General features: G+C 42.5%; 1 protein-coding gene across 2 annotated transcripts in view; it reads left to right on the forward strand.

Moving 5' to 3' along the window:
• LOC132823148 (serine/threonine-protein kinase 32A-like) overlaps positions 1–20754 on the forward strand; it is a 290383-nt gene that overhangs the window by 229754 nt on the left and 39875 nt on the right. For both annotated transcript variants that reach the window (XM_060836715.1, XM_060836716.1), the window contains one exon: positions 1685–1813. In XM_060836715.1, the coding sequence (XP_060692698.1) occupies positions 1685–1813 (129 nt within the window). The remainder of the gene's footprint in view (positions 1–1684; positions 1814–20754) is intronic.

Below are 20754 nucleotides of genomic sequence, written 5' to 3' on the forward strand. Positions count from 1 at the left end.
AAATGGAATGTCAGGGTGGAAGGTGTTGGTGTAGTTGATGAACTGTTCCATCTCCTCGTGGGAGCACAAGGCAGCACCGATACAGTCATAGATGTAGCAGAGGAAAAGGTGGGGGATGGTTGTTAGTATAATTGTGGAAAACTGATTAGCTCACGTATAAAGAGGCAAGCATATCTTGGACCCTCTGGTTTGAAGGAAGTGGGAGGTTTGAAAGAAGAAGTTGTTTATGATGAGGACCAGTTGTGCCAATCAAATGAGAGTGTCGGTGGAGGGGTCTCCCTTTGTGACTCCCTCGTTAGGTCCACACTCCCCACCAACACACTGTCCATACCTAGCACCTTCCCCTGCAGCTGTAAGAGGTACAAAACCTGCGCCCACACCTCCCCCCTCACCTCCATCCAAGGCCCCAAAGGATCATTCGATATCTGACAGAGATTTACTTGCACAACCTTGAACTTCATTTACTGCATCTGTCGCTCTCGATGTGGTCTCCTGTACTTTGAGGAGAAACTGCATCCCTACCTATCACCTTCCCAGCCATGCTGCCCCCCAGCCCCATTCCCACCCCCTATTTATCTCTCAGCTCCCAAACCCCTTCACATTCGAGGAAGGGTGTATGCCTGAAATGTCAACTCTTCTGCTGCTCGGATGCAGCCTGACCAGCTGTGCTTTTCCAGCACCACACTTTTCGACTCTCCTGTAGATTGGAGAGACCGAGCACAAACTCGCAGAACAGTTCAGAGAACATCTCTGGTCCGCATGCACCAATCAACTCCACCTCTCTGTAGTTGTCCATGTCAACTGCTCCTCCCGCTCCCCCCCCCCCTCCCCCCACCATACCATGTCCATTCTGGGCCTCCTCCATCGCCGAAACAAAGCCACCCGCAAACTGGAGGAACATCACATCTTCTACCTCGGGAGCCTACAACAACATGGCCTCAACATTACATTCACCAGTTTCCAAATCTCCCCACCCATCCAACCCTCCGATTCGGCTCCGTTCCTCTTGACCTGACGTACCTGTCCATCTTCCTTCCCACCTGTCCACCCCACACTCACCACTGACCACCCACCATCATCTCCTACCTTTGCTACTTATTGCTATCCCAACCTTCTGCCAGCACCTTCCATTTATTTCTCAGTCCCCTTCCCCCTCCCCAGTCATGATGAAGGTTCAAGCCCAAAACATTGACTTTCCTACTCCTCAGATGCTACCTGACCTTTTTCCAGCGCCACACTTTATCGAATCTGACTTCTCCAGCATCTGCAGTCCTCACTATGTCCTACTGACTGGGATGGAGATCATTTCATAAATGTGTAACAATAATTGGGCTAGCTCTGATTGTTTAAAGGGGTTGGCAAGGAATTTTTCCTCCCTTAATTAATCTGACATTTTGTCTGCATTACATACTCACAGCTTCTGGAAATTGCCAGGATTTTCAGATGTGTGTGAGTTATGAATGGGATGCACATGGCATCAGAGTTTTGTGGGACTGGTTGTCTCGCCCATTGCTGTTAATTTGAATGTTAACATGGGCCCGTTGCCAGGAAACCGCATGGGACGAGATAGAGCTTAAGGGGATAGAGTGAAAACTGCATTGAAGTGCAGACACAAAGTAAGCTTTGAGTCCATTGACCTTAAAACCCATGTTTCTCTGATATATTTATTTTGCTTTTATTGCAGAAAGGACAATTAAACTGTGACCCCACATTTGAACTCGAGGAAATGATTCTGGAGTCTAAACCTCTTCACAAGAAGAAAAAGCGTCTGGCAAAAAAGTTGAAGGAAAACAGAAAAGACAACGCATCACTGGTCAGTGCAAATATTTCACCCCCCTACCTGGGTCCAAGGGGCTGGCATTGAAGTGATGATGAGTGGTGGGTTATAGATTAAGCCTTGTGTTTTTCGTTTGGGGCAAGTCACTAATTTCAGCTGTCCTGTTCATTAACTACTTACCTATTGATAACTGTGTTACCATCCCAGTCGATAGTAATACTGTTCAACTTGGGCCAAAGAGTGAAACCGGACTTGATAGATCATACATTTGAATTTTATTTCAGTTGGTAACTGTGGTGGTTCTGGATTAGTGGTGTCGGAAGAGCACAGCAGTTCAGGCAGCATCCAAAGTGCAGCGAAATCGACATTTCGGGCAAAAGCCCTTCATCAGGAACAAGGGCTTTTGCCCGAAACGTCGATTTCGCTGCGCTTTGGATGCTGCCTGAACTGCTGTGCTCTTCCGACACCACTAATCCAGAATCTGGTGTCCAGCATCTGCAGTCATTGTTTTTACCGTGGTGATTAATCACTGAAACATATTCACATGAGGCTGCAAATTTTCTATGCCAAAAAAAACAAGTTTAAACTAAGCTGTACTTGTAAGTTTAGAAAAGGCCTTAACATGAACAGCAAAACAAGGTTTTAATCTGTTTCCCAACAGATTCTCAGTTCCAGAAATATTTTACTCCTAGCTCCACTCTTTCATTTCTGGCTTATCTGCCTCCATCCAGTTTTCCTTTTGGGACTTGTAGAGACAGTTTTACGGCTTCTTTCAAATTCTTCTGGCCTGAACTACCTTTCAGTTTTGATGACTTGAAAACTTCTATGCAAACTCTCATAGCTTTTGGACTTCACAAACTAAAGTCCTCCCACAGTGTGAAAACAGCTCACCTGAACTGAAAACTTGATTGTTTGGCGAGGAGGAAACTTTCTTTTTAAACTGAATTCCTGATAGTTCTGAACTGAAAACTTAAACCAGTGTATGTTATAAAATGCAACCGTATATACAGATTCCATCAATTAACATCATGGGTATACTGGTTCAAATGACAATTTTAAAATAAGAGTTACCTTCATAAAAATGAAATCAAAAATGCATCTACCTCAATTTAAAAAAAATCTTAATTCCAAAACAGATAACAGACCATTATCACAAGACCGACAAATCTCAAGGATGCAGGTCAAACCTTCAGCCCACTGTGAATCACAGAAATCCTACTGTGCAGAAAGAGGCCATTTGGCCCATCAGGTCTGCACCAACCCTCTGAAGAGCATCCCACCTAAACCCAGCTCCCCCACCCTGCCTCCCTAACCCTGCATTTACAATGGCTGACCCACATATCCTCCACATCCCTGGAACTCCAGGGCAATTTAGCAAGACCAGTCCACCTAACATGCATATCTTTGGACTGTGGAAGGAAACCAGAGCACCCGGTGGAAGCCCATGCTGATATGGAGAGAACGTGCAAACTCCACACAGGCAGACAGTCACCCAAAGCTGGAATCAAACTCAGGTCCCTGCTATGAAGCAGTAGTGTTAACCACTGAGCCACCATGCCATTTAGTTACCTATGGGCAGCACAGCTGGCACTGTGGTTAGCACTGCTGCCTCACAGCACCAGAGACCCGGGTTCAATTCCTACCTCACGCAACTGTCTGTGTGGAGTTTGCACATTCTCCACATGTCTGCATGTGTTTCCTCTAGGTGCTCCAGTTTCTATCCACAGTCCAAAAATGTGCAGGTTAGGTGAATTGGCCATGCTAACTTGCCTGTACTGTTAGGTGAAGGGGTAAATGTAAGGGAATGGGTCTGGGTGGATTGCTCTTCGGAAGATCGGTGTGGACTTGTTGGGCCGAAGGGCCTGTTTCCACACTGTAAGTAATCTAATCTAATAATAAGAACACACATTGCATGCAAAAGTTTGAAATCCATTCTGTACAGTCTTGGAAATATTGGAATCTTTATGTTTCTCAGAGCTTCTTTGCAGTTGCAAATACAAAAGCATTTTCTATTTGTACAGTAAATTATTTCTTATTACAGCAGCTTCAGAGTTAGGAGCAGTGTGGAGAGAGACAGGATTAGTTACAGTGCAGTACGGAGTGGGGGGAAGGCACAGAGTCAGAAATTCATAGAACACAGGAAGAGCACCTGACGGTCTGCTGCTGTCACAACAATGAGTCTTTGCTAATAGTATAGGGGCTAATTACTGTGGAGCACCACTCTCATCTTAGACACCAACTCAGCAGCAAATAGAACAGTGAGCTCCTAGAATGGAGTTGATTGGGAATGTTTGAGCGTAAATGCTGCAGTTAGTAACAGTATCAACCAATATTAAGATTTGATTTTCAGTTGGTACCAACATTAGGTGAAGTATCACAATTAATAACTTCAGTCTGTTTGGGAGACTGTGGTGTCAAGTTTGAGAGAGAAGTCAGGTATATTAAATCAGTAAAGTCTTCACCTCAATTGCTTTCTGGTGATCTCTATCAGATGATATACAGGTCAGGCTTAGTTATGACACCTTACTTAGCTATATAGTCTGCTGGCAGTCACTCCTCCCAGAGTAAACAAGAATGGCCACTCAGATCAGATACTAGAAAGTGACCAATGCCACAGAATAAAATTTTATTTCAGAAAGGAATGGCACTATCAGGAGAGAACAGAAAATGACTACTGTGTAAAAAAAATTCTAAAATATTGTTTGTTTAACAAATTGTCTTTTGGCTAATAAAATCAATCCTAACTGTCAAGTAATAGCTTTATAATTGAAATATTAATTTGTTGAGCTGCTCTGACTATTTCATACACTTACATTGCAATTCCACATAATTACAAATGAATAACTTGTAATTAAGATTAAATGGTGGGTGATAGCAAAAGTATTGCTGTGAACAAATGTGGTAATTGCTGGGTTATTACTTTATAATCAGATACCAATTTAAACTGCACTAAATGCGAATAATTTTTAAAACGTACAACTTAAATTAAAAGCTGTTAATTCAATAGCATTGATCTAAGTTTGCGCAATATCGATGATATCTCTTTTTGAAATTGTATTGATTGACAAATAACAACCTCTGCCTTTTTGGTGTAATTGGTTGCTAAATGTATTTGTCAAGTGTGGAATCTGAATCACACAGACTTGGAGGGCTCCAGGGTTGATTCCCAGTTTTGGTGAGTGAGCTGATCTTAACTGGACTGGTGGTTAGGATTCTGTCAGTACCCATTGCTGGCAATAGCGAAAACCTACAAAGGGAATTTATGCATCCTGTTCCTATCCAAAATACATGTGTAAATGTACGTATGGGTGTGAGTTTGTGTGTGTGAGTTGTGTGTGTACCTGAGAGTGTTTGTTTTTGCGGATATATCTGGGTTTGAGGGGCTGTGTATGTATGTGTAAAGGTGAGTGAGTGGGTGTTTATGGGACTGTGCATAGGGATGTGGGTGGGGAATGGTGTGTGACTGCATGTGTGTGTGATGGTGTGTGGAAGGTTAAGGTTGTGTGTGGTGGGATTTGTATGATTTGCAGGGGTTTGCATGTATCTGGATTTGTGACTGTGTGGGTTTATGTTTCTGTGTCTAGTAATCTGTGGTGTTTTGGTTGGTATTTGTGTGTGTTTAGGAAGGTTTGTATGGTGTTTGGATTGTTCCCAGTCCTGACCTGTGCATCGAGTGTTCGATACCCCCCGTTGTAATCTTTGTTGCTTCAGGCAGATGGAGCAGATTTGTTCTGAAACTCAGCAGGCTATTCAGCACTAAGTGATTGGCAGCCCCACGATCTCAGATCACAGCTACCCTCCTTTGATTCCAGAGAGAGAAGCCACTATTGGCCATCTGCTATTTGATGGCAGGTCGCTGATCACTCCCTGAGCTACCCTCATTGAAAATGTCTTGATGTTGACATCATGATGGCAAGCCAGCACAGAGGCCAAAAGCTCACAATTGTAAACAGGCTCTAATCAACACTAACTGATCTGATAATCCATTCCTGTGTGTTTATCCATTTGCATGTTTGTATTTGTACATGTATATTTGTATGCATGTGTATGTATGCATCAGGCTTGGACACACTTGCCACATAATTAGTCTATTATTGAAGCATGTTCCATGGGCAAAAAGTGAAAGGTTTGGTCCTCTGCTTACATGATGTATAAACAGTAGTTGGTCATTTATCCCCTTGAACTGAAAAATGTGTTGCTGGAAAAGCGCAGCAGGTCAGGCAGCATCCAAGGAGCAGGAGAATCGATGTTTCGGGCATAAGCCTTTCTTCAGGAATCCCCTTGAGCTTATTCCATTAATCAATTAGTTCATGGCACTTAATTTCATTGCTGAAAATGTGTTGCTGGTTAAAGCACAGCAGGTTAGGCAGCATCCAAGGAACAGGAAATTCAATGTTTTGGGCATAAGCCCTTCATCAGGAAAGATGCCCAAAATGTCGAATTCCCTGTTCCTTGGATGCTGCCTAACCTGCTGTGCTTTAACCAGCAACACATTTTCATCTGTGATCTCCAGTATCTGCAGACCTCATTTTTTACTTAATTTCATTGGCCTAGGCTGGTTCTGTTAACCATAATGAATGCCCTTAGCTCCTGAAAGTCTCACCAGTTTCTTTTTTGACATTTTTGATTGACCTCAAACCCACAGCTTTTTAAGAATGGAAGTTTGAGATTTCTTTCACATGGAAATGTCTTTCCTGATTTCACCTGTATATGACCTCTCTTTCATTTGCCGACAGCGAAGTCTGGCCCACCGAGTTGGAAAATCTGGAGGTTGGTCTCACAATCTCCCCCGCACTCTTACCAACCTGTCTCAACACTTAGTCTGATGGCTCCTTCATTCCACACATTTGGTGTGAAAAACCCAGAGGCACTTCACATGAACCCTGAATATAAAATGAAAATTAAGAGCGAAGGCATTGAAATGAAGCAATGTGAGGTCAACTCCTTCAAGGATTCTCATGGTGTTTGGGCTCAGTTCAGACAATATTTGCATACTAACTACAGCATTGGGACAATTATTGGATACACCACAGTTGCAATAAAAATGAATCCTCAACTGCATGGTTCAAGCTGCAGTAGTATAAAATGTATAAGCCATATGTTATTAAAGGCGTTCCTATAACTACTTTTCTCTCTCAGCAATTTTCTCTGATTTGAGTGCATGCTTCTAGACAGGGGTTTTCCCTCTCAGAGTATCTAATGGGAAATCATTCATTTTTACTGAAAAGTGACCATAATTTCCGATGAGATACCTCTCTTTGGGAGTATGCTTGTATAAAAATTATTTTTTTGACTTATTCTTGTGGTGTTAGGAATTTGAACATAGATATATATTTTGGAACAATTCTTCAAATCTGCAAAAAGGCTATTAGGGTTAACCACTGCTGAAAATGTGTTGCTGGAAAAGCGCAGCAGGTCAGGCAGCATCCAAGGAACAGGAAATTCGACATTTCGGGCATAAGCCCTTCATCAGGAATGAGGAAAGTGTGTCCAGCAGGCTAAGATAAAAGGTAGGGAAGAGGGACTTGGGGGAGGGGAGATGGCGATGTGATAGGTGGAAGGTGGTCAAGGTGAGGGTGATAGACCGGAGTGGGGTGGGGGCGGAGAGGTCAGGAAGAAGATTGCAGGTTAGGAAGGCGGTGCTGAGTTCGAGGGATTTGACTGAGACAAGGTGGGGGGAGGGGAAATGAGGAAACTGGAGAAATCTGAGTTCATACCAGCCTCTCTCAGTATTTGTAGAATCATAGCAAGGGATGATATCACTGAAAGGTTCTGTATTATGTAGGTAAGTCAAAATCTGACTTTTACTGCATACCTCTTCTGTTGTGTTAACTCAATATTAATACAATTACACAGTTCTTCCTTAAGATTTTCCCTGCTTATGCTCTGTAACTACAAAGCTGAAGAAATAAGTCATTTTAATAAGAGCTTCCATCTTATTGAGGTACCTTCGGGGCTATCCACATCCAACAACCTGCTCTGTAAACTGTTCGCATTTTGCCAGTTGTGACAAACTCCATCACAGTAATGGAGATGATCCACAGCATTCTAAGTCCAGCAATCAACATCATTCTAAACTGAGCAATCAAAAGCATTCTAAATCTAACAATAAATCAAGCAACCTACAATAGATAGTGGATGTACTGGTAGTAATCTTCTAAGAATCCATAGATTTTAGAAAAGTCCCAAAGGATTGGAAAACTGTCAAAGTAACACCTTTATTTAAAAAGGTCAGTTATCTCAAGTCTATTATTGGGAAAGTGTTAAAGTCCATTACAGAGGATGTACAGAGCTTTTGGAAATATGTTATATAAACAAGCAGAATCAGCTTGGCATCATGAAGAGGAGGTCATGCCTGATAAGTTTATTAGAATAAAGGGGAAGAAATGGCTGTAATACATTTGTATTTTCAGAAAGCATTTGATAAGGTACTTAAGTTAACTGATGGCGTTGGAAATAGTGTATTAGTGTGGACAGAGGATTGACTGATAAAAGGCAGAAAGTTAAGATAAGGGGAGCATTTTCAGGATGTAAACTAGTGGAGTTCTGCAGGGATCAGTGCTGGGACCATAATTCTTTACAACATATATTAATGATTTGGATGAGGAAAATAAATGTATAATACCAAGTTTACAGATGACACAAAATAGGTAGGAAAGTATGTAGTGAGAATGACCCCAGGGAAAAGACTTTGCCTACTTACCCTATCCATGCACCTCAAAATTTTTTCAGCCTCTATTAGGTCACCCCTCAGCCTCCAATGCTCTCGGGAAAACAGCCCTAGCCTGTTCAACCTCTCCCTATAGCTCAAATCCTCCAACCCTGGCAACATCCTTGTAAATCTTTTCTGAAGCCTTTCATGTTTCACAATATCTTTCCAATAGGAAGGAGACCAGAATTGCACACAATATTCCAACAATGTCCTGTACAGCCGCAACATGACCTCCCAACTCCTGTACTCAATACTCTGACCAATAAAGGAAAGCATACCAAATGCCTTCTTCACTATCCTAGCTACCTGCAACTCCACTTTCACGGAGCTATGAACCTGCACTCCAAGGTCTCTTTGTTTAGCAACACTCCATTGGACCTTACTATTAACTGTATAAGTCCTGCTAAGATTTGCTTTCCCAAAATGCAGCACCCCGCATTTATCTGAATTAAACTCCAACTGCTACTTCTCAGCCCATTTGGTCATCTGGTCAAGATCCTGTCATAATCTGAGGTAACCCTCTTCGCTGTCCACTACACCTCCAATTTTGGTGACATCTGCAAACTTACTAACTGTACCTCTTATGCTCGCATCCAAATCATTTATGTAAATGACAAAAAGTAGAGGACCCAGCACCGATCCTTGTGGCCCTCCACTGGTCCCAGGCCTCCGGTCAACGGTTCAAAAGCAAACAATCCACAGCACGTTAAAAAGACTATTTCCCCATCTCTCAATGTTAATAGTCTCAAAAAAAATTCCAAGATCTGGGTGTGCATCTTTGCCAAAAATGAATAATTTCTTCCTTGGGACATACCTATTATGCGTACCATGTTTGATTGAAATCTGTCAGTTAGCTGATTAGATGTATTGTTTACAGATGAACAGAGCTGAAAATTACCTCTGTCACAATATTACCCCTATCTCCCTTTGGTGGTAGAGGTAACAAGTGGCACCAACACAAGGAAGCAGCTGATTGGTGAGTTCCTTTATTTCAGTCATAAGCTGCTTCCTGTTAAGTAGGTCAGTTGTATAATAAAGTGAAGAATAGCAGATCAGCTCAGTCTAATGCATATCCTGTTACATGTGGGAGATCCAGGACACTACTTGTGTTTGGGCAACCGTAAATGCAAGAAGTGTCAACTGGGCAAGCTTGAACTCCACATTTCAGAGCTTGAGCAGAAGCTGATATCACTGCATTATAACTTCAAGGCGGAAAGTTTCTTGGATTTTTGCTGGCTATCTTCTGCTCTTCCCCACAAGTATCAGCTCTATGAAACTTTCATAATTTTAATGGTCTCCATAAAGTAGTGAGGTCAGCCGTGTGGACCTCATAGAATATGAGTTCCCTGATTGAGGCCATTAATCTGTTCTTATCTGTCAGCCGGGGCTCCCTAATTGGACCAGAAGTGTCAGACATCCTGTTCACTCTGAGATCTGGCTCTGAGGGAGCTGGATTAGTGGTCAAGGACTTGTCATATCTAAATAAAGGGTGACTTGGTGGCAGGATACTGGCCTCTGTGGAGTTATTTCAGTCACCCCTCAGGCTTATCCTTTTTCCAGAGAAACAATCCAATCTTTATGGACAGGAGCATTGATGTAGAAGTATAACCTTGTATTTCTATTGTCATCCTCATTGTATGTTTTCATCTTCTCCAGTGCATGTACGTCCTTTTCATAAAATGACAACCAGAACTGCACGTAGTACTCCAAGCGTGTTTCATCCAAGATTCAATTCTGGTCTGGTTGGTTCAGTGTCAGATTACAGGTAAAAGGGGTCAGCGACCAAATTGTGTCATTCACGTTTCAATCATTAAAAATAAAATTACAATTGAAATGTAAAAAGAAATAACTGCTTGTCAGGCAAACAGCAAAACCTTACATAGTGCCCAAATTTATGCTAACCGTGCCTACTACAGCTTTACACTGTGACCTCCTCTCAAAGGGAATAAACCATCCTCCTTCACATTTACTTCTACATAGAAAAAACTGAAGATCAGGTATTTGGATCACAACACTTGAGAGTCACAATACTGTCGCTAGTAAAGGTTTCCGTCATCAGAGTTGTTGTGGAAAATTTACTTTCCTTTCTTCTGGAAACTGTGTGTACTTTAGGAGCTCATCCGCCTCATTTCACTGCATTGTGTTTTGTAAGGCAAACAACATTGTTAATACACAACTCAGCTAATTTCCAAAAGGCAAGAGTAAATCACAGTATTCCCATTGGTGTTAAACTCATAAAAATGTAACATTGCACTCTGACACATTGTAATGCCAAAGGTACATGGCTTTTCCTGGATTCAAGACAGGCATGAATTCAATGAATATTTGTCACTGACACCCCCCTTTTATAAAATCTAGTTTCCTTAATTTTAAAAACAACTGTCTTCTGAAAAATTTGTAAATTTGAAAGAGCTTTAGCTTATTTACACCCAGTTACTGGTGTCTATATGTATCCACAGTGCTATCCATAATGTGTACACTGACTTGATTGAGCAATCTCGGTGCAGATTTCAGCTCACTGCAATGAATTCCCACTCAGGTAAACAGACCAGCTACATTTGCACTGTTAATCAGCATATCACATTGGTTTGATGCCTGGAACTGACGAAACAGAGCAGGCAAGCTTACTATCTGAGGGAGAGAGAAGGGCTCTTAGCAGAAAGCCATATCCATCCAGAGTGTTCAGGGAGGTTTTTTCTGAACAGAGCCTCAGCGAGGGATAACAGGTCAATAGAGTGTGCTTCATTTAGAATTCTGCACTGAAATCTGCCATACGTGGCAGCCACGACGACATCACTAACGCAGGGCAAGGACTACATTGCAGTGATTGTGACCATGGATATGTGCTTTCATGTGTCTGACTTCCTTCAAAGCTGGAGTTGGAGAAAGATGCAAACGATCTGTCTTCTGTCTGTCTTAATCATGAATGAGTGTGCACGTGTATTTGGGATTTAAAAAGGGTAATTTAAATTGCATCATAGTAGATTAAAAATCCTTTATTTTTCTGCCATTTGTTAAATTTAAGAGTGTTACAATGATGAAACCTGGTGTGAATTGTTTTTCTCCTGAAGAGCAGTCAGAAGAAAAGCCATTCTCATTGGAAGTTTGCACATTTTGTGAGGGCTTGTAGAACAGTGGGACATAATTATTGTCATACTGTTCCTAATTAAGTTGGACAACAATTATGAGCTGCTTCTTTTAGTTTAATACTGTCTTTAACATTTCTCATTAAGCATGAATGATGGGCCTACCCTGGGAATCTTTATAAAATATATGTACTGTGCATTCTGACATAGAAACATATAAAATCCTGATGGGACTGGACAAGCGAGATGTTGGAAGAATGTTCCTGATGTTGGGGAAGTCCAGAACTAAGGGGTCACAGTCTAAGAATAAGGGTTAAGCCATTCAGGACTGAGATGAGGAAGAATCTCTTCACTCAGAGATTCACTCAGTGAGTCTGTAGAATTCTCTCCCACAGGAAGCTTTTGGGGCCGGTTCATTAGATAGATTCAAGAGGAAGCTGGACGTGGCCCTTGCGGTTAAAGGGATCAAGGGATATAGGGAGAAGATGGGAATGGGATACTGAGATTGCATAATCAGCCATGATCGTACTGATGTGGTGGGCAGGCTCAAAGGGCCGAATGGCCTATTCCTGCAGCTATTTTCTATGTTTCTATGGTCTGAGAGATCAAAGATTCAGTTGAGACTTGGTTCAACATGCTTCTAATGCTAAAACATTGAGCAACAGTGGAACAAATGCTGACAGAAAACAGCTCAATTTAATTGTTATTTGCAAAGTGAAATATTCTTTTGGGAACAGGATGCTGTTCAGAGGATGAACTTCATCCCATTTGTAAAAGATTGAATGTGGAGGAGGCCATGGCCTAGTGGTATTACCGCCTCGACAGATCGTGGAATTTGAATTCAATTTAAAAAAAAAGAGTCTAATGGTTGTCGATTGTTGGAAAAACCCATCTGGTTTGGTAGGGAAGGAAACCGCCTGGTCTGCACTACATGTGACTCCAGACCCAACAGAAATGTGGGGGCAATGTAGTTGACTGCTAACTGCCCTCTGGGCAATTAGGAATGGGCAGTAAATATTGGCCTAGTCAGCATTGTCCTAAACCTGTGAATGAATTAAAAACAAGAATGTCCTCCATGATATCCTGTCAGGCTAATATCTACTGGGTGATAAGAAATGTTTGATGGTGAAACTCATAAAGTTGGCTCATTAAGAAGTTGCAGCCCTTGTGTTGAAGGCTGTTAGGTAGGGAGTTCGAAATTTTGATATGGTGAGAATGTAGGTTTAGTGATATATGTCCTAGTTAGGATGGTGTGCTGCAAAAAGATTTAAAAATCAAAAAAAAATCTTAATTTATTGCACTTGGAATTAATGGAAACATTGTGGCAGCAATGGATGCTTTTAGGTTCAGGCAGAGTATTTGGTGTCTGCATCAAGGCTCCCAGCTTGAATATGATGTAGTCAAATACAGATCGAAGTTCTACCCCCAACAAGTGGCCAAATTCCTCTGGTAAGAAAATGAACTGCTGATGTTGCACACCCCCATTAAGGCACAAATCAGCGAACAGGTTTACTGAATGATGAAATGCGGCATGTTGTGAATCCTCTCAATTTTGTTGAAATCTCCAGAACTTTACCAGTGGATTTATGGCGGCTGAACTGTTTGTTTCATGCAAATAGCTAACCATGCCTCACCTTTCTTTCATTTGGATTTGCACAATCATTGCCATTTAAACTTGCCGCTTGAGATTGAGCTTCTTAATCATCGTCATAGATACCATTTTATTGAGCCGATAATTGTTAATGCAATTAATCTCTGAGCCAGAGAGAGAACAAGGGCGGCACGGTGGCACAGTGGTTAGCACTGCTGCCTCACAGCGCCAGAGACCCGGGTTCAATTCCCGACTCAGGCGACTGACTGTGTGGAGTTTGCATGTTCTCCCCGTGTCTGCGTGGGTTTCCTCCGGGTGCTCCGGTTTCCTCCCACAGTCCAAAGATGTGTGGGTCAGGTGAATTGGCCATGCTAAATTGCTCGTAGTGTTAGGTAAGGGGTAAATGTAGGGTATGGGTGGGTTGCGCTTCGGCGGGTCGGTGTGGACTTGTTGGGCCGAAGGGCCTGTTTCCACACTGTAAGTAATCTAATCTAATTTAAACTGCAGAGTCTCATTCCTGTCTGCAGTAAATTTACTAATTTTTAAAAATGAAATGTTTTTTATTCTTTTCCTTATTTCGCCATTCTCACCCATTTTCTCTCTTAGTCCAAACTTCTTTCTCTCTTTTTGGACAAAATGTGACTTAATTACCTGCAGTTCCAAGAAGTTATTGGGCAGAGGAATTTGAATGGAAGGATGCAACAAATTATCAGTGTGTGATGCAGGGTTCCCTGCTACAGCATGATGTAGCCAGTGTCTTTCAGTCCCTACTTCAGACAAATATACCCCACTACATCAGTATGAAAATTTCCATTTTGAAATGAGCCACCTTGTAACCACACAAAATGAACAATTTAAGTTACATTGAACTAGGGGCAGCATTGTGCTTTGGCCCTATTCTCAATTCCAAAGATTACTCCTTGATTCCTGGCAAGAGTTGGAAACCTTCTAGGATATGCCTGTAATCTCCAGGAATTGAAGATTAATCTGTAGGAAATTTCTCCCAGGATTTCTCTCACCGTTGAAAACATTTTGTCAGTATAAACTTATTTCCCAGAAGAAAATACAAGTTGAAACCAGTAGAAAAATGCAACGGTGTCTGCCTGCTCACTAACCAGAGTAACTGGTTTGTACTGGGAGTAACTAGAAGGATCAATAAACACAACCAGAAATAATTTTGCATCTGATTGTATTCACAGACTTCAGCCGTGATTAACCAGTGACATGCAATGTGGTATAATAAAACACAGAACTGCAGCTGCTGGAAATGTGAAACAAACAAAACAGAAATTGCTGGAGAAACTCAGTAGGCCTGGCAGCATCTGTGGAGAGAAAAGAGAGTTAATGTTTAGAGTCCAGTGACCCTTCTTCAGAACAGGCAATATGAACTAGAAACTAACTGCATGGCTAACCTTCACTCTGTTAGTCATTCGCTCATCCACTTACTCATTCACGTACCTTGCACTGTCCCTCACTCAGTCATTCACTTTATATAGAAGCGCACAAATGCTACACCACAGTGTCATAATACTTCAAAGCAATGAATAGCAGCTGCCGAGAGCATAGGTGGCACTGCCTTTGTAGTCACATGCTAGGGCAGATAAATGCTCCTAAATATGGCCACATACTCCCTCAATACCAGCCCTCTCACTGAATTCACTAACATTTCACATTTCTTTTGAACATTTTTCATCATTGGAGCTGGGGCAACAAAACAGTTTGAATGACAATCAGAATTCATTCAGTTGAGCAGTAAGGAAACTCTGTTCCCAATTGGCTATGGGAAGCTGGTGCTCTGAGGAGTATGTTGGACAACCAGTGGTGGGAGTGAGGAGGTGAGAGGCTGGCCATGTGGTGAAATCTTCAAGAATGCATCCAACCGGAGTTGGCAACCCAGTGAGTGATGAGCAAAGAGTGCAGATCTAAAATAGAGCCATGAATTTGTTAGAAGACTTTAGCTTGAATCGTGTTTAAAAGAAAAGGAGATAAAGAACAGGAGGTGTCCTGGAAAAGGTAAAGGACTCTGCATGAGTTCCTGGCAAACTGACTGATGATTGGTGTGCGTTTTGCTGCACCGTGCCTAAAAAGGGAACAAGCAGCGACATGGATTTAAATAAGCTGTAATGACCAAATTAGGAAATCCAAAATCTCATTAGGCAAAGGGTAAGAAGCTGGGCAACAGCAGGACAAACAGCTCTGAGAAACCACAGGCCCTTTACAAAGTGCAGGAAGCTGTATCTTTCACACTGACCTATATTTCATTTTCACAAGTTTCTTCCTGAACTACTCTCACTAACCACATTAAGCATTCATTTTGAAGAGGTTTGTTATTGACCATTAAGCCTTTGTTCAAACAGGGAATAGCGGTGATAAAAAAAACCTGATAATTATAATTATTAGCCAAAAAACATGCACAGAGGCTAAGGTGCAATTGCCTATATGTTACAGGAATAACAACTGCTGTTAATTAAATAGAGGATCTAAGTATGATGTTTCAGTATTAAAGAGAATAATTCTTATGTTATATAATTTTGATATTTGTTTAAAACAGATCGTTATTGAAGTGTCACTACTGTTCTGTGGTTCACTGGCCAACAGTAAATAATACTATTGTGGTGAAAAATGACAGCTTGTTGATCAGATGCTCAAAACAAGTGAGAGGGTGTAAATGGAAGGAGTCATGGGGAAAGGCGAGTACAATATTGGTGAGCTGAGTCAGGACAGCTCCCTGATGTCATCTAAGCTTTGGAAATACTGCCCAGTGACAAGCTGGGAGGTGGATTGGCTGACTAAAAGCTGGAATCAACAGCCACTTTACGTTTTAAGGCCATGTTAGGGACCATTTTAGGGAGATTTGCACTGGGTGGGGTAGTGGGGGGAACCAACCTAATGGACACAGTGGTGGGGCTGGACAGGGGTTATCAGAGCAGAAGGTGAGTTAGTACCAGAGGCTAAGAGAGATGTTGAATGTGACGGTTTGGGTATCTGAAACTTTAAGCAGAATCTTATTGGAGCCTGAATGATGAGGGCATGCTGAGAAATCTGGTACAAGCATGTGAGAGGTCCATTGAGACCTATCTTGACACTGGGGCCAAGTCATAGAATTTTAGAACAAAGTTCAGAATGTCGAGAAGGATTCTTGCTAGGCAGCAGCAAGTCACTTATTAAATGAATTATTGCTTGGTAACGACATAGTCTACAACAAATCGCACCTCATTAAAATGTAACTTTCTGTTGTACCATCTACCACAAGCAAACGAGGTAGAGTTATAGACGTGTACAGCATGGAAACAGATCCTTTAGTCCAATTCATCCATACCAACCAGATATTATAAATTAATTAATCCCATTTCCTAACATTTGGCACATATCCCTCTAAGTCTTTCCTATTCCTATACACATCCAAATCCCTTTAAATGTTGTAATTGTATTAGCCTTCACCACTTTCTCTGACAGCTCATTCCATTGACGCACTACCATCTGTGTGAAAACTAGCTCCTTAGATCTTTTTAAACCTTTTCCCTCTCACCTTAAACCTATGCCCTCTAGTTCTGGTCTTCCCCACACTGGGAAAAAGACCTTGGCTATGCACCCTATTCATGTCCCTCATGATGTTCTAAACCTCTGTAAGGTCACCCCTCAGCCTCCGACACTCCAGAGAAAATAGCCGCAGCCTCTTCAGCCCTTCCGTGTAGCTCTAACACTCTAACCCTGGCAACGTCCATGTAAATCATTTCTGACCCTTTCAACTTTCACATCCTTCCTATTCTGGGAGACCAGAATGACAGATATTGACAGTTGGAAATCAGAGCGGTACCTGCCAATTTCTGCTCACTAGGAGCAAATTACTACAGTTGTTGGAATCTGTACTGAAAACAAAAAATGCTGGAAGTCACAGTGATCATCCATGGAGAGAGAGAAAGCTAATGTTTTGAGTCCAGATGACTGTTATCAGAGCTGAACTTCTGCTCACTGCTGGCTGCAAGGACCTCAATGTTGGACAACAGGCACTAACATCTTAGGGCACACCCCACAGGCACTGGTCATATGCACTCAATGTACTGATGACCGTGAAACCATTGCCAATTGTCAGAAAAACCCTGGTTCACTATTGTCCTTCAGAAAAGGAAATCTGCTGTCCTTAATGGGCCTGCCCTACATCGGCGACACAATGGCTCAGTGGTTAGCACTGCTTTCATACGACATCAGGGACTCAGACTTGATTCTAGCCTTGAGTGGCTGTCTCTTGCGTTTGCATGCTCTCCCCATGTCTGCATGGGTTTCTGCCAGGTGCTCCAGTTTCCTCCCACAGTCCAAAGGTATGCAGTTTAGATAGATGCTGAATTGTTCATAGTGTCCAGCGTTATGTAGGCTGGGTGGATTAGCCATGGTAAATATGGGGTTCTGAGGATGGGGTAGAAGGCTGTTTCTGCACTGATTCAATGATCCTACTGTCAGTTCTTCTATAATGCGATGGCTGCATTCTTGTGCATTCCCATGTTCTAGAAAAATTGTGCTTTCAAAACTGCGCTTAAATTGTTGGCACTGAAATCGCGTTACAGCCAACATGTTTTAGAAATAGCATCCTTAATTCGTCAGTCGCATTACAGCGAATTCATGTTGACAAAAGATGCATTACAACAGAACGACCTGTATTATGTGATATACATGAGTCCAGGCTTGCAGCAATGTGATTGAGTCTCAACTGCCATCTGAAATGACCTATCAAACCATTTGATTAGATTAGATTAGATTAGACTTACAGTGTGGAAACAGGCCCTTCGGCCCAACAAGTCCACACCGACCCGCCGAAGCGAAACCCACCCATACCCCTACATTTACCCCTTACCTAACACTACGGGCAATTTAGCATGGCCAATTCACCTGACCCGCACATCTTTGGACTGTGGGAGGAAACCGGAGCACCCGGAGGAAACCCACGCAGACACGGGGAGAACGTGCAAACTCCACACAGTCAGTCACCTGAGTCGGGAATTGAACCCGGGTCTCAGGTGCTGTGAGGCAGCAGTGCTAACCACTGTGCCACCGTGCCGCCCATTTGGTTTAAAGGCAGTTAGAGACAAGCAATAAAATCTGGCCAATCAGCATGGCAACATCTCACAAGTTAAAAAAACCCTTATGGCATATTTCTGATCCACTTTTTATTATACTGCACCTTAGAGCATCTGACAGTGATCATGGTAATGCCACCGAAAGGACACCTACCTCATTAACTGGAGCAAGCTACACCCCAGGAGTTTTCAAGTGCTCATTTAGCACGAACTCACTTTGAACCTATTTGGTTTTTCATAATGTCAGTTAGACAATAGACAATAGGTGCAGGAGTAGGCCATTCAGCCCTTCGAGCCTGCGTCACCATTCAATATGATCATGGCTGATCATTCCTAATCAGTATCCACTTCCTGCCTTATCTCCATAACCCTTGATTCCACTATCTTTGAGAGCTCTATCCAACTCTTTCTTAAATGAATCCAGAGACTGGGCCTCCACTGCCCTCTGGGGCAGAGCATTCCACTCAGCATAGGCATGAAGTCAGGAAACTTACCATAGTTGTCAGCAATCTCCAGTCAAGTCAAGCTTTTAATTACGGGTTACACAACAAGTAAGTCAAGGGCAAATCCATTACCAGTCCAGGTGTTTGGACACCATTAGCCCTGGTGGTCAGAATGAATGGCAGTCAAATTACAGGTTGTTTTTCTCCTGAAAACTGAGGAATGCAGAAATTGGGTACCATTGCTGTTACTGTTGGAAAGGGAGGGGAGGACAATGAATGAATGGAAAGCACAGAAGGCATGCAGGGCTAGTAATGAGTGGGAGGGTGTGGTCATGGTAGTTGAGAGCGAGTGAGGGAGGCAGGTTGATGTTGCAGGCAATAGTGAGAATTATGGGCATGAGCTTTAGGAGTTGGGCACTGGCCAACAGGGAGAGTGAATGCAAGGTATCAGAGAGAAGATGGTGGCACCTACACTGGCAGAGTAGAGAAGGTGATTAACTTTCTTCCTAAAGTGCTGGCATTCATCTTGACAGCTAAGACTGCACTGACTCAGAAACTTTAGTCCAGTCTGACAAGGTCTGGTGGTGTGGCCTCCTCCACCTTTCCTAGGGGAAAGGACATTCTTACTTTGTCCAACCCTGTTCACCAGGGACTCTATGTCCCTATTCGCAAAGCAGGCACCAGTTTCCCCTTGTCTGCCATGTCTGGGGCACATTTCAAGGACTGTGCAGGGCAGCTATAGACTGATAATGCATCCAGCCAAGTCCTCAGGCCACTTAAAGATAGTCCTGTTGAGAATCAAAATAGCTTTCAAATTGGACAAGAAAGGAATGATCAAATTTTATTTCTTTATCTTTTCATGGAATGTGGGCATCCCTAGCAAGATCAGCATCTGATGCCTATCCCAAATTGTCTTTAACTGAGTGGTTTGCTCAGCCAGTTGGGAATGAACTGCTCAGCAGTGGGTGTGGAGTCTCATGTAGGTCCAGTCATGTAAATGTGGCCGATTTCCTTCCCTAAAGAGGATTAGTGAACCAGATGGGTTTTTAACATCATTCAGAATTTTGTTTCTTTCACAATTCCAGCATCTTCAGTATTCTAATTTCATTCAATAGTGGATACCATTTTTGATATGAGTCTTACATTTTCACATTTATGAACTGAATTTAAATTGTACTAACTGTTGTTCGAATCCACATCCTCAGAGCATTGGTTTATGTCCTTAGTTTATTGGAGCAGAGACCTTACCACATGCCAACATCTCACCCTAAATCCAGAAGGGATTACCAGTTGTTTCGAATGTGTCACAGCAACGCTTCTGTTTCCTATTTAACCACATTGGAAATTAATTTGTATCATTGTTGGTACAAAGGTGCCGCCAGACTGCCAGAGGCTTGTTCCAATGACATTTGGAAATATATGCTTGCTAAATTTAGAATACAACAAATTATTTAAGATAGAACCTCAGGGCAGCAGTAACACAACATAGCATTGTCATAGAGACATACAGCATGGAAACAGACCCTTCGGTCCAACCTGTCCATGCCGACCAGATATCACAACCCAATCTAGTGCCACCTGCCAGCACCTGGCCCATATCCCTCCAAACCCTTCCTATTCATATACCCATCCAAATGCCTTTTAAATGTTGCAGTTGTACCAGCCTCTACCACTTCCTCTGGCAGCTCATTCCATACACGTACCACCCTCTAGGTGAAAATGTTGCCCCGTGGGTCTCTTTTATATCTTTCCCCCTCACCCTAAACCTATGCCCTCTAGTTCTGGACTCCCCGACCACAGGGAAAAGACTTTGCCTATTTACCCTATCCATGCCCCTCATAATTTTGTAAATTTCTATAAGGTCTCTCCTCAGCCTCCGATGCTCCAGGGAAACAGCCCCAGCCTGTTCAGCCTCTCCCTGTAGCTCAGATCCTCCAACCCTGGCAATATCCTTGTAAATATTTTCTGAATCCTTTCAAGTTTCACAACATCTTTCCGATAGGAAGGAGACCAGAATTGCACATAATATTCCAACAGTGGCCTAACCAATGTCCTGTACAGCCACAACATGAC

The sequence above is a fragment of the Hemiscyllium ocellatum genome, chromosome 16, assembly GCF_020745735.1.
Source record: "Hemiscyllium ocellatum isolate sHemOce1 chromosome 16, sHemOce1.pat.X.cur, whole genome shotgun sequence".
In the NCBI taxonomy this organism is placed as follows: Eukaryota; Metazoa; Chordata; class Chondrichthyes; order Orectolobiformes; family Hemiscylliidae; genus Hemiscyllium; species Hemiscyllium ocellatum.